The 14,560-nt window shown below is 44.1% G+C and overlaps 1 protein-coding gene across 6 annotated transcripts in view; it reads right to left on the bottom strand.

The window, feature by feature from the left end:
- Positions 1-11,403: 11,403 nt before the first annotated feature.
- TPD52L1 (TPD52 like 1) overlaps positions 11,404-14,560 on the bottom strand; it is a 102,655-nt gene continuing 99,498 nt past the window's right edge. For all 6 annotated transcript variants that reach the window (XM_045391590.2, XM_005551725.4, XM_005551722.4 and 3 more), the window contains one exon: positions 11,404-12,064. In XM_045391590.2, coding sequence (XP_045247525.1) covers positions 11,936-12,064 — 129 coding nt within the window. In that variant the 3' untranslated portion in view covers positions 11,404-11,935. The remainder of the gene's footprint in view (positions 12,065-14,560) is intronic.

Genomic DNA, 14,560 nt, shown 5'->3' with positions numbered 1-14,560 from the left:
TAACCAGAAGGTGTTCTGTGGCCTCACAGTTTTATTTTCAATGTTTTGTCTACCATGATTTTCATAAATAGCTAACAACACAGTTCACAGAGAGACTTTGGAAACTTCTACTGGGTTAAACTTTATAACTAGTCACTTAACCATTATCTCAGTTCATCATCTACCTGCCAAATGGGAGTTTTCAATTAATCCTAAACCTTCCTTCCTGAGGAAATAAACCTTTTAAAGGAATAAAGAAAAAATATAATAGTGTTATAAATAAAACATTTGATAAGATAACAAATGAAGATCAATAAAATAACAGCTCCTGAGTCTGTCAGCAATGTCTATAAATATTTGAGCATTATTACTTAAAAATGTTTTCCTTAGAAGATACCTGCCACTTACCTAGAATTTGTCTTCTGAATGACAACCCTATAATTACAATGCAGAGTAAATAATTATTCGTGGTTTGAACTCAAGAAAAAAGAATTATTTGTTACTGTTTGTCAGATTGTAGCCCAAACTGAGGTCCAAGGGGAGTTGGTGGGCTGGTGGCGGGTAGCTGGAAAAACTTGAGGAATCGTAGGCAGTTTTGACATGGCCTTATTCTCTCTCTGGGCGTGAGCCATATGTACAGCATCAGGGGGGTAGTTAAACCTTTTACAGACAATAGTGAATCCAAGCCAAGCACAGGCTCCTGTGAATGGTCACCTAATGTGCCTCATGTGGCGTGGTTACATAATGTGTAGTTGTGCGCCTGCGTTCCAAACCCACTGAGTCATCCTGTGCCAGAAGGCTGCCTCAGCCTACTCCTGACTAAAATGCAGCCATTTCCCTTACACTCCATCCCCTAGGCTGAGGGGAGTCTTTCAGGTAGGGATACGTGCCCATAGGGTGGAGCCCTGAATTCATAACCCACAACAACAATACAAAGAGCGACAGCTCATTACTAGGATCCCAGCTATGCTACTTAGGACTATTAGGGCCCGGCGTAGGCCAGAGCCCAGAGATGTCCACCATCTCTGCAGGGGGTTACCAGTAAGGCTCTCAACCACCCTGATCTCCCATGAGACCTCTTGCAGGGCTGCTGTTTTGTTCTGCCAATTGTCAGGGATAAAGGTACAACACTGTGTTCTTAAAAGAGCACAGGTGCCTCCTTGTGCAGCAGGTTACTGTGTCTAAGCACATTCAGTTTTGCAACACCACGTTTCTCATCTGATGAGCCTCATCCATTAACAGGAGGAGGGCCACTTGGGTGTAATTCAGAGCCCAAGTGGTGTGCTCTGCAAGAGAGGTAACTCGTGCTTCTACAGTTGTGACACCCACTCCAGGGATAGTCACTGTCAAGGGGTAGAACCACCAAGGGGCTCGTCGCACTCAGAAACGAGAGTGTAGCGCCTCCCAGTTATGCAGTGTCTGGGCAATGTGGACAGACAGTGGCAGGTACATAAGACCACCCCCAGGTCCAACATTTAGTCCAGTTCACTGGTAGATGAGGCCACCCTGTGTCCCCACAGACCCATAAACTCCCGGGGGCACAAAATCCATTGGGGCCCAACCTTGGTGGGGCTGCTTGTTCCAGCATACCTTCAGTATGGTGACATGTATTATGTTTACACAGGCCGTGATGGGTACCCATCCCACAGTAGTGTTAGCCCAATGTTGCTCTATGCACTGTGACACCTGGGCTGGGGGTACTACGTGTTCCCCCACTAGCCAGCCCTAGCCATCATAAATGCTATGGGCCAGTCAGGTGATGGGAGCACCATGGATCTTGCAGCATCCTTTGTCTAAAGCTTGCCATGTTGCGTTCCAGTTGTCAACCATGGGACCCCAAGTCTCCAACCAGGTCCAGTTCTCTGCAGTCACTGAATGTATATGCCAAGGCAAGTCATCTGCAGCTGCTGCTGGAAGGGCAGTGCAGACCCAAAAGTTGGAAACATTGGTCACCTCAGCATAGGTGTGGGCGCAGTTTACAATGCAGTTGGAGCATGTTAACCTATGGCCAAAATGGTAGAGCAGGCACAGCTATGAACAGGTAAATCATGTCCCTCAGACAAAATACAGGCTAACTTTTCATCCATGGATAACAATGCAGCTGCCAAGAGCTTCTGCCCTGGGCAATGGTACCATACCTTCTCAGCTCCCCATGGCTCCTATGGATCCAGTGTCTATGCCAAAGTCAAGCAAAGTCAAGGAGGAGCTCATAGTAGGCCATGCAGACAGTACTTACGTCCCCCAGAGGAGCGTTTCTTCCCTGGCCATTGCCCTAAGAACAGTCAACCAAGGGTGACATGCATTGAACGCCCAAGGAGTGACATGCAAGTCATACTGTAGGCCCTCCCCACAGGGAGCTACAATGGTCAACCACCAGCAGTGGGGAGCCTGGAGGGTCCATGGCCACAGCCAGGTTTTCTGTTCCCCTCCCTTCAGGGGCGTTGGGGCAGGCAACAAAAGGTTACCGTTTGTCCCCATACCTGGTCAGAGGAGGTCATCCTTAGTGTGTATCTGCAACTGAATAGGGGTGGTGGCCCAGTATAACAAAGCCTCTGCAAGGGCCGGGCCATCTTTCCATGGCCATTCATGCAAGGTTTGAACCACCAGGTCCAGCTTGGAACTCCAGCCCTGCAAAGACAGGGGTGTGACATGCAAGCATAACCCATTCTTCAAGAGCCCTTTATATCACTCAATCATACCTACAGCTTGTGGGTTGTATGGCACATGGAATCCCCACTTTATGTCCATTTGTTGTGCCCATTGTTGTACCTGTTGTCCAGTGAAATGGGTTCCCCTATCACTCTCTAGAGCCAGAGGGCAACCATACAGGGCACGTAAGTGTTGCAAGACCCGGAGGATGTGCTGTTGATTGGCCACCCTGCAAGGGTAGATGTACAACAGTCAGGCCTGTGACCATGTCCACAGCTGTTAGCACATGTGCATATCCTTGCAATTTTGGCAGCAGCCCGATGTAGTCTACTTACCACCTGGTCAAGGTCACTCGAACTATTGTCACTTGTGTAACAGTGGGCAGATGCCTCCATCTAGGGTATGACTGAGTACATGCTGGGCATTTCTGATGAGCCTCCCAAATATCTTGCATCGGCAGGGACAGACTCCAACGCTTATTGCTCTGTTACATCAGTTTGCCCCTGGCATGTCCCAGTTTCTGGTGTAGCCACAAGGCCACATCTTGTGTAGGTGCCGACTAACCATTGGACCTTGGCCAAGACATCTGCCTCAGCATTACCAAGAGGGGCCAAAGGCACATGGCCTGACACATGATAAATAGTTACATCTTTCTGATGACCCATTTCCCAGAGGTCTTGCCACATCACTTGGCTCCACATAGGCCAGTGGCCGACTAGCCAATTTTGTATTTTCCAAGTAGTTAACCACAAGGTTAAGCCTAGAGAGACTGCCCAACTATTGATACAGATTACCATGGATGTCTGCTCCTTAGTGATCACCATCTATACTGCTCTAAGTTCAGCCCATTGGCTACTTTGCCCACACCCAGTTTCAAACCATATGGTGTCTGTACTAGGGTTGGACAGCAGCAGTGGTCCAGGCAGCATTAGATCCTAGACTAGATCCATCTGTGTACCATGCCCCATGGGGAATGGGGGTTACCCTTCCTTAAACAGTGATGTCTTGGGGTCTAGGGGTGCCTCAGACCCTATGGCCTCTTGCATTAGGTCTATGGGTTCCAAGACCTCTTGCAACTCTGCTGCTAAGGGTCTTGTACTCAGCAAACTTCACTGTTCCAAGTAGGTACCCCACTGTGCCAAAGTGGATGTCTGGGCCATCCCAGTCCAGGGGGACATTACCCATGAATGCACCCACCCTGCTATTGGGTAAGCCATCCACATGATGACTGTAGCCCATTCTGTCACACTCTCACAAGACTGAAGTGCAGCATATACAGCTGCTAGCTGTTTCTCTATCAAGGACTGTTGGAGCTCAGCTCTTTTCCATAGTTGGGACCAAAAGCCTACTAGTGTTCTCAGGCACTCTGTGTGCTGCCACAGGCCCTAACTGAAACCATCTGTGGTCACATGCACATCCAGCTCAAACAGGTGCCCCTGGTCAACTACCCATAGGGCTTGTGCCTACTGAATAGCCTGCTTGGCTGCCAGGAAAGCAGTCTCAGCCATATCATCCCAATTCCAGGTAGCTCCCTTCTTTGTTAATCATGCAACGGTTTTATTATTTGAGCTAAATGGGGTAGAAATGCCTACCAATATCCCAGGAGGCCCACAAAAGTTTGCAGCTGCTTCACTGTGGTGGGCCAGGGCTATGCCTGAGTTTTGTCAGTAATAGCTTCTGGTATGGCCATCATCTTACCCAACCAGGTAACTCCCAAGAATTTGGCAGATAATCCAGACCCTTGGACCTTGGATTCATTGATGGCCCAACTGCCTGCTGCCAAATGTCACGAGAGGAGCACCGCCACATCTAAATCTACAAGAGAATCAGAGGTTAACATAATATCATCAATATAATGGAATAGGCGAACCCCTTCTGGACATTGCCAAGTGACTAAATCCATGACAACAAGACCATGACATATGGTGGGGCTATGCACATAGCACTGTGGCAACATTGTAAAAGTCCACTGTTGCCCTTCCCACATGCAGGCAAACTGTTCCTGGCTCTTGGAGCAATGTTGGTGGAGAAAAATGAATTGACCAAGTTCACTACATAGTGGTACTGTCCCAGTTCCATTGTCAAGCATTCCATCAAATCCATGATTGATGGTACAGCTGCACGCAAAGGGGGTGTTACTTTATTCAGTTCCTGATAGTTTACCGTCATCTGCCAAGTTCCATCAAACTTTCTAACTGGCCACACTGGAGAATTGAAGGAGCTGTGGATGCCACACACTATCTGCACCTCCTCCAGCTTTTTAATTGTCTCAGTTATCTTCGTATGCCCACCCAGCAAATGGCATTGGTGGGTGGAAGTAACCAGTTGGGGTTGTGGCAGGACCTGAGGCTGGTGATGCTTATGCCCGCGCAGCACCAGCTTCACCAGATGCACTCGAAGTCTGAATTCCCTGGCCGGGGTTTGTAACATCAGGCCATGTAAAATGTCCACCCCCAGGATGTATTCAGGTCTGGGGGAGACATACACAGTATATAAATAGGGAGCCAAGCAGCCAATGCTGAGGTACAGAGACACAGGTTTCACTTTCAGTAACCAGCCTCCACAACCATCAATGCAACAGCATTGCCCAGAAACTTATCTGATTCCCATACACAAGGCTACAATCTGTGCCAATATTTACCAGCACTGGCACCTGCTCTAAGTTAGTGGGGGACTGGTGAATTGCTAATTCTACATGTGGCCACTGGTCATCTGGTGTCCCCCCAAGCTGGGCACTTTGGCCAGTTCCCTAATCAAACAGGAAAGGTGCTACATTTCAACCTGGCTGCAGCAAGTAGTCCTTGAGTTGGAGCACCTGGGAGGGAATGGGTCACGCAGCAACGTCCTTCTTCCCCTTGGTGTTTTCCAGAATTGCTTCTCTGGAGACAACTGTCTCCACAAAGTTAAGACTACTTCATTGGGCAGCTTATTGATATTTTTCTCAGTCAACCCTGGCCAAAATCAAATCTATCCACATCTGTGAGCGTGTCACTCGCTGGGGCCCCCTTTTTGCCCATGGGGGAGCCCTCTGTGGGCAGGGCACCTTCCTCTTTATGGTGTGGATCCCTCAGTACCACCGACAGCCTTCTGCTTCCCAGAGAGCCGCCAGAGCTGTGGTCACTTCATTTATGCGGTGCCCTCCCTACAGGGTGAGGACAGCAGCTAGGAAGCCAAAGGCACTCGGAGGTGCAGAGGTAAACGTTCATCATCTGGCCCCGGATATTCAGGTCACACATAGCCTGCCACATAACCACTGCCCAGATGACTTGCACCAAATCAGCACATGACTGCCATTTACTCACAGTTTCAGATATTTCACCAATGTCATTTCACACAGTCCATATGGCTGCCCAAAGCCACTCAATCAGGGTGTGTTCACCTTGCCCTGCCACTAACCACCTGCTCACTTGCAACCACTGAAGGAAGGAGGGGAGTCATGATGGAGGCGAGTCATGATAGAGGACAGCTTTTCCATCCCAGAGGCAGAACAGGAGATACTATCTACTCCCTCATCCCACAAATGAAGCATCTAGGTAGGCAAGGGTTCCCCTGGACGCTGGCAGCTCTACTTGCCTAATTCTTGCAACTCAGTTGGGGTAGGCAATATATGAACTGTGTTATGTTACCACTCTGGGAGGGGGTCCCTGAGCCCACCCTTGGGGCCCCAATGGTTGTTCATGATCTACCTTCTGATGGACCACTGAGCAAGTCCACAACAGAGGTCCCTCTTCCACGGTATCAGACTGAGTGGGGATCTTCAGCCAAGACAACAGACCCAGACCTCGAAGCCTCACTCCTTGTTGGTGCTCTGTGCTTCCAGCTGCTTCAGTGCCTTCTCTATGCGCTGAAGCGTGACCCATCTAACACTGCCCAGGTTTCCAACAGAGCCCATCTGAGCAGTACAGCTGCCACTGGGTACCACAGCCCATGTTCTGGCCACGTGGCCGACCCAGAATCAGCAGGAACCAAAGGCTCACTCACCTCATGATCCTGCTCACAGCATCAATTGTCAGGTTCTAGCCCAAGCTGAGATCCGAAGGGAGCCGGTGGACGGGTGATCGGTAGCTGGAAAAACACTCAAGGAATCATAGGCAGTTTCGACATGGCTTTATTCTTTCTCTGGGTGCGAGCTATATGTACAGCATCAGCAGGATAGTTGTACCTTTTATAGACAATAGTGGCTCCAAGCCAAGCACAAGCTCATGTGAATGGTCACCTAATGTGCCTCATGTGGCAGGGTTACATAATGTGTGGAGTTGTGTGCCTGTGCTCCAAACCTGCTGAGTCATGGTGCGCCAGAAGGCCACCTCGGCCTACTCCTGACTAAAGCACAACCATTTCCCTTACACTCGACCCCCTAGGCCGAGGGGAGTCTTTCAGGTAGGGATACATGCCTATAGGGCAGAGCCCTGGATCCATAACCCACAACAACAATACAAAGAGCAACAGCTCACTACTAGGATCCCAGCTATGCTACTTAGGACTATTAGGGCCCGGCGTAGGCCAGAGCCCAGAGATGTCCACCATCTCTGCAGGGGGTTACCAGTAAGGCTCTCAACCACCCTGATCTCCCATGAGACCTCTTGCAGGGCTGCTGTTATGTTCTGCCAATTGTCAGGGATAAAGGTACGACATTGTATTCCTAAAAGGATACAGGTGCCTCCTTGGGTAGCAGTTAGTATGTCTAAACACGTTCAGTTTTGCAACACCACCTCAGCTTACTCCTGATTAAAGTGCAGCCATCTTCCCGACACTGTTTTTCCCTTATGGATCGGTATTTTATCAGCTATTACATAATTCTCAATGCCCTTGTATTTGAAAATGTTGATTCACCACAAAACCTTGTGGTGGTGATACATGCTCTGGGGTAAATGACTGATGAAGTGCTTTGTAAAAAAGCATCTCTGTACTCAGCATTTTCATTTAAGCAACTTGTCAGTATTCACATTCAAAGGTGAAATGGGATGATTTCTGTGAAAGACATGATTTTGTTATTTTTGGTTTGCTTTAATTTATATATATATATATAATTTATGATGGATAGATATATGTATTCTATATATTTTATATATAATGTGTGTGTACATAATATACCCTCTGGTGTGAACTGAAAGTCAAGTAGAAATGTAGCATAAAGAATTTTACCATGCTTAGAGGTTATCAAAAGTAGCCATAAATAGCAAATATAACAATATTTGCCAAATATTATAGTTTGAAGTTACATTTGAATGCCAGGTTTGAAGAAGTTGTTTCACATTTCATATTAAGTTACTTTTTAACCTTACCACCATCTTCCTTTATCACGCCACTTCTACTCAAATTGAATACTAAGTGAGAGGAGGACGATAGGGTTGATGTTCAACAACTTTCAAGCTTACATATAATTTTGGAGCAATGAATGGTGACAGAAGAGCCATGTAGATCCCTGGGCTCCCTCCACACTGGCCACTGTGAATGGTATGGCATATCATCACATTACATCCTAAAGCATGCAGTTTGTTCTGTTTGCTATGATTCAAGAACAGATTTCTAACAAAATTTGTAATTTAGAGTAAGATATGCAGATTGCATTGCTAAAAATGACCTGCCAATAGTTGTAATCTTTTTTTTTTTTTTTTTGAGACAGCGTCTCATCTCTCTGTCACCCCGGCTGGAATGCAGTGGCATGATCTCGGCTCACTGCAGCCTCTGCCTCCCTGGTTCAAGAGATTCTCCCATCTCAGCCTCCCAAATAGCTGGGATTACAGGGATGCGCCACCACGCACAGCTAATTTTTGCATTTTTAGTAGAGACAGGGTTTCACCATGTTGGCCAGGCTGGTCTCGAACTCCTGATCTCAGTTGATCCACCCACCTTGGACTCCGAAAGTTCTGGCAATACAGGCGTGAGCCACCATGCCCAGCCAATAGTCATAATCTTTATGTGATGTGAGTTGTGAGATAAAGTTAGCATTATAAATTTACAAATATGTTCATCATACCACAGTATTTAAAATGTGGTAAATGGTTAAATTTCAGAATGGCTTACTTTTTTTTAAAAGCTAGTTTGTTTTGTAATCACAATTACATCAGAATTTTTGATAATTTAAAGAACTGACCCTTGAACAACTCGGGGGTTAGGCCTGCACTTTTAAAATCCGATTCTTGGCTGGGTGCGGTGGCTCACGCCTGTAATCTTAGCACTTTGGGAGGCCAAGGCAGGTGGATCACAAGGTCAGGAGTTCAAGACCAGCCTGGTCAAGATGGTGAAACCCTGTTTCTACTAAAAATACAAAAATTAGCCGGGTGTGGTGGTAGGCACCTGTAATCCCAGCTACTCGGGAGGCTGAGACAGAGAATTGCTTAAACCCAGGAGGCAGAGGTTGCAGTGAGCCAAGATTGCGCCACTGTACTCCAGCTTGGGCGACAGGGCAAGACTCAGTCTCAAAAATAAATAAATAAATAAATAAAACAAAAATCTGATTCTAACTTTGGACTCCCCCCAAACTTAACTACCAACAGCTACTGTTGACCATAAGCCTTACTGATAACATAAATGGTCAATTAACATATATTTTTATGCTATATGCATTACATATGGTATTCTTACAATAAAGTAAGCTCTGGAAAGAAAATGTTAAAAAAAACCCAAAGAGATAATATATGTACTATTCATTAAGCGGAAGCAGATGATCATAAAGGTCTTTATCCTCATTGTCTTCGTGTTGAGTAGGCTGCAGAAGGGGAGAGGTTGGTATCACTGTCTCAGATGTGGCAGAGGCAGAAGAAGAGCTGCACATAAGTGGACCCTCACAGTTCAAACTCCTGTTGTTCAAGGGTCAACTGTACATTTTCTGTGGAGGTATCCTTTCATACACACATGGTGTTGACCTGAAGTCATTTTGGTTTGTTCATAAAAGGTTATGTTCATTGTGTGCAATTACTTTTTAGGACTTGTGAAACATTTTAAACTACTGCTTGTGAACTGAGCCCCACTAGATGTCATTGAGAAGCTCAGCAATCAATTGCATCAGGATGAGCTTGCACACCCATGGTGAGGGAGAACCAGACAGCTCTTAGTGATGCTCCCGAGGCTAAAAGTAGGCTCACTGCCTAAACTAGGCAAGACTGCCCACCTACCAACAAGTGTTTGATTTATCTAATCTGAGTTATTCACACACATTTTATGACAAAAAGAAAAAATGTTACTTATGCCATGACCATTATGAATATCACGTCTAGGTCAGAGTGAATAATGAAAAGCTTTTAGATGAATAGAGATGATGTGAATAAGATTCTTTCCAAACTAATGAAATCAGAATTTTGATGAATGGAATAAAATAAATAGCTAAAATATGTTGGAGGCTTTAAGATATTACCACTAAGTTTTCTTGATTGTTTTTCTATCCAATTCTAATATTGTGTTTTCAGATTGTAAGGCTGAGACTAATGTGTGCAGAAACTGGTTGGTGAATGGAGATATTTGTTTAAAGTACCATAACTTTATCTAATACAATGTGGTGTGCCGAGTATGGTTAAAAAAAAAAGAAGGTGGCAGGGAGTTTTCACAAGTTGGCCACTTCACACTCAACAGGCAACTACAGATTGGGCGCAGAGATTGAGTACCTGCGTGCTGTGGTGGGCGGGCCAGCACGGCCTGCGAGTCAGCTCGGCAGAGTTGGCTTCCTGCCTCTGCTTCAACCAACAGACTGGAAGCACAAGTATGGGAGAATTCCAGCATCCCTGCTAGTGAGCCTTCTTTGTTTACATTCATCCACTGTGGTTCAAGTTTACAGCCTCATTCCCTGTGCTAAGATTCCAGGCATCAGAGATGATGTTGTCCTGAACCACCTTGGTTTTCGGTTAGGTGTACAGATTGTACAGATTGCCATGCTCCATTAATTTGAGTAGAATTTTTCAGATGTGCTTTACTTCAAAATGTCATATATATCTACTTCTATTTAATAAACACAAAAAATGAACAATTAGCATGCTAACAAATATGTATATATTATATGGGCTTTCTAAAATAGTGATTTTTTTTTAGGTTGGATGTCTGTTCAGTGTGCATTTTACAAATATATCTTAAGTCTATATCCCTGCTACCTAATAACAAATATATGTTCCCATTTAGAAAAAGAAAAGAGATACATATGATATGGAAGATAAAAGTTAGTGCAGAAATCTGAGTGGATTGATAAATACCATTTTCAAACATGTGAACAATTTACAAACTGAAAGGGGTTGCAGAACTCTGCTTCTCCCATTTTCTAGCTCTCTCTTTTTTGGATATCCTTTATCTAACTACTACTGTATGTAGATGGGAGAGAATTTTAAAATTGGAGATTGTTTTAACATCCTAGGACAGCTGAGGTAATATTTATTTTCATATCCTCTCTCATGTTCACCAAACCAGCGTAAAAGTTGACTACTTATTATTTTTGGAGACAATGTCTCACTCTGTCACCCAGGCTGGAGTAGTGCAATCATAGCTCAGTGCAGTTTCAAACTCCTAGGCTCAAGCAATCCTCCTGCCTCAGCCTCTATTGTAGCTGGGACTACAGGCAAGCAACACTATGTCTGGCTAATTTTTTTCTTTTTTTTTGTAGAGACAGGGTCTGTGTTGCCCAGGCTGATCTTTAACTCCTGGCCTCAAGCAATCCTCTTACCTTGGCATCCAAAAGAGTTGGGATTACAGGTGTGAGCCACCACACCTGGGTAAAAGTTGATTTAAAATTGCATCCGTAAAATCATAACTAGCAACTTTTAAGACAAAGAAATTAAGAATTCAAAGTCATTAAAATCAATTATTTTAATTGCTGAAATTAACATACATAATTGATGTAGGTGAGAGAGATCACAAGTAGTTGGATGAAATTTATAGTAAATCATCCTATTACTGGAGACAGTCGTGAAGAGCTCCATCCTGTTGATCTGCTGAACTGAAAGGGACTGTTCATTCAGCCTTCAAGGACATGCACATCATAAAGGAGGCCAAGCAAAAATCAAAGCAAACAATAGCTACATGTTTGGAAAAATATACATCGAATTACACAGACAAGAGTTATGACCAGTTGTGTACCTGCTCAAGTGGGAACATTTTAAAATGTGACAGTCATCTATGAATACTGAAATGTGATGGTCAAGTGGTCCATCATCAACACAAATACAAATGGAAATCATTAAACTTTCTTGAGGGGCCATTTGAATAACAATGTCAAAGCCTGGGTTTTTCCCAGCGGGATTTTGGTCTTCTTATCTGGATAAGCACGGGCAGAGATGGGCTGGGTAGTGGCCGGTTTCTGGATGCAGCCACATGCTGGCTGGACTTAGCACTGCAGCTCCTCCTCCTTGGTCCGCCGGGAGCCTCCTGCCAAGCTCTGGGCGCTGGCATGGGCCGTGGAGCTGAGGACCTCCTCAAAACTGCCTCCATTAGGGTTCGTCCCGCCTACTTTCGTCTGAAATGAGCAGATCCACAAAAATGCAGTGAGTTGTTACTATCATTTTTGTAATGTCTTTATAAGAATGCCAAAGGCTGGATTACTTTCAAATTCAGAAATACTTTCTATCTTTAGAGACAAAAGAATGTACAGAAGTTTGTTTCCTTTTGCAGAGTGCTAGAATGTTATTCATACTTGGGTTCTGGGATAGGATTCCAAACTTTAATTTTGTACTATTTTAGCACCCTCTTTTTATCTCTTCTACATCCAAGATTTTAATTCCTTCAGAAGCATAATCGGATCCATGGACTTGGAACATCTATCCCCACTCACCCAGATAACTGATCTAATCAAAATGGAATTTGATTTTTTATTAATTCCTCCAATTTTACAATGTATAAACATCCTTACATGACATAAACTTAGATTTTTCTACTTGGAAGTTAGCAGGGCAAACTGGATTTCTGACAAATGTCTTTTGAAAAGTCAGAGTGGTTCTGGTTTCTGCTTTGAAAGTTGAAGATGGATCAAGTCTTAATCACTGGTGATTTCACATCATCTTAGACAACTGCCTTTTGATACGGTTTGGCTGTGTCCTCACCCAAATCTCATCTTGACTCGTAGTTCCCATAGTCCTCATAATCCTACCAGGGAGGAACCTGGTAGGAGGTAATTGAATCATGGGGGCGGTGACCTCCATGCTGTTCTCGTGATAGTGAGTGACTTCTCACAAGATCTGATGATTTTACAAGGGGCTCTCCACCTTTTGTTCTGCACTTCTCCTTCTTGCCACCGTGTGAAGAAGGACATGTTTACTTCCCCTTCTGCCATTATTGTAAGTTTCCTGAGGTCCTCTCTGCCTTGTGGAACTATGAGTCAATTAAATCTCTTTCCTTTATAAATTACCCAGTCTCAGGTATTTCTTCACAGCAGCGTGAAATGGAATTAATACATCCTTATAGTAGGAATATTCTTTACAATGCAGTTATGATGTTTTACAAGGCCTTTTTCTCGTGTATTTGTTATTGACTAAGAATAGAAACCTGAAGGAATTAACTTACAATTTAAAAATATGGCTAAGTATTTTGAAACATTCCTTATTAAAACTGCTGTATATTTGATGATGCAAAATACTTAGTGCAAGTCCATTAATAGTCACATTTGCCTTCCCTCCCATTGTTTTTCATAATGTAGAAAAACACTTTGAAGAAAAAAAAAAAAGATATAGAATACATAATGTTGTTATTGCCAAACTGATGTTGATGCCTCACTATCACCAAAGTAATCACTCACAGACACCAACAACACTGGGGAGTGTGTCCGTGCTGCCTGGCCCGCCCTTTTAAAAATGTAACCAGGGTTCAAAGGCAGTTCCATCATTACAAAACACACTTTTCTCCAATTGTCACTAAAATCTCTCTCTGCATCTTAAATTTATTTATTATATTGAATTTTTGTACTCTGCTTGGTGTCAGAAAACTCTACCTGTAAAGGGCCAGACAGTAAATGCTTTAGACTTGGGAACCACATTGTCACACTCACAGATACTCAAATCAGTTCTTGTAGGAAAAAGCCACAGTCAATACCTAAGTGAATGAGCATGCCTTTTCTTTTCTTTTCTTTTCTTTTCTTTTCTTTCCTTTCCTTTTCTTTCTTTCTCTTTCTTTCTTTCTTTCTTTCTTTTTTCTTTCTTTTCCTTCTTTCTTTCTCTCTTTCTCTCTTTCTTTCTTTCCTTTCTTTCTTCCTTTTCCTTCTTTCTTTCTTTCTCTTTCTTTCTCTCTTTTTCTTTCCTTCTTTCTTTCTTTCTTTCTTTCTTTCTTTCTTTCTTTCTTTCTTTCTTTCTTTCTTTCTTTCTTCTCCTCCCTCCCTCCCTCCTTCTTTCTTTCGTTCATTCGTTCGTTCGTTCTTCTTTCATCCTTTCTTTCTTTCCTTCTCTTTCTTTGGGACGGAGTCTTGCTCCATGGCCCAGGCTGGAGTGCAGTGGTGCAATCTTGGCTTACTGCAACCTCTGCCTCCTGGGTTCAAGCAATTATTTCTGTCTCAGCTTCCTGAGTAGCTGATGTTATAGGCGCCCACCGCTATACCCAGGTAATTTTTGTATTTTTAGCAAAGATGGGGTTTCACCATGTTGGCCAGGCTGGTCTCAAACTCCTGATCTCTGGTGACCTGCCCACCTTGGCCTCCCAAAGTGCTGGGATTACAGGCATGAGCCACCAGGCTTGGCCAAGGCTGTATTTCAGTAAGACTTAATGTATGGACACTGAAATGTGAATTTATATAATTTAATTTTCAAATGTCACAAAAATTATTTTTATTTTGATTTTTTTCAACCATTAAAAAATGTAAAGCCATTCTCAGCTTATGTACCATTCAAAAGAAAGGGGTCAGCTTAGTTTGTGGACCTCTGGCAGAGCACTGATTCTGCCTTCCCTCTGTTATCTTAACACTGGGAACTGGTGGGGGAAAGGGATGGTTTCCACTGTGTGATTTTTCACTATGCTTATTTCTTCCCTG

The sequence above is a fragment of the Macaca fascicularis genome, chromosome 4 (assembly GCF_037993035.2).
Source record: "Macaca fascicularis isolate 582-1 chromosome 4, T2T-MFA8v1.1".
Lineage (NCBI taxonomy): Eukaryota > Metazoa > Chordata > Mammalia > Primates > Cercopithecidae > Macaca > Macaca fascicularis.
Note: the sequence above shows the minus strand (reverse complement) of the source record. Positions and strands in the feature narration are given on the sequence as shown.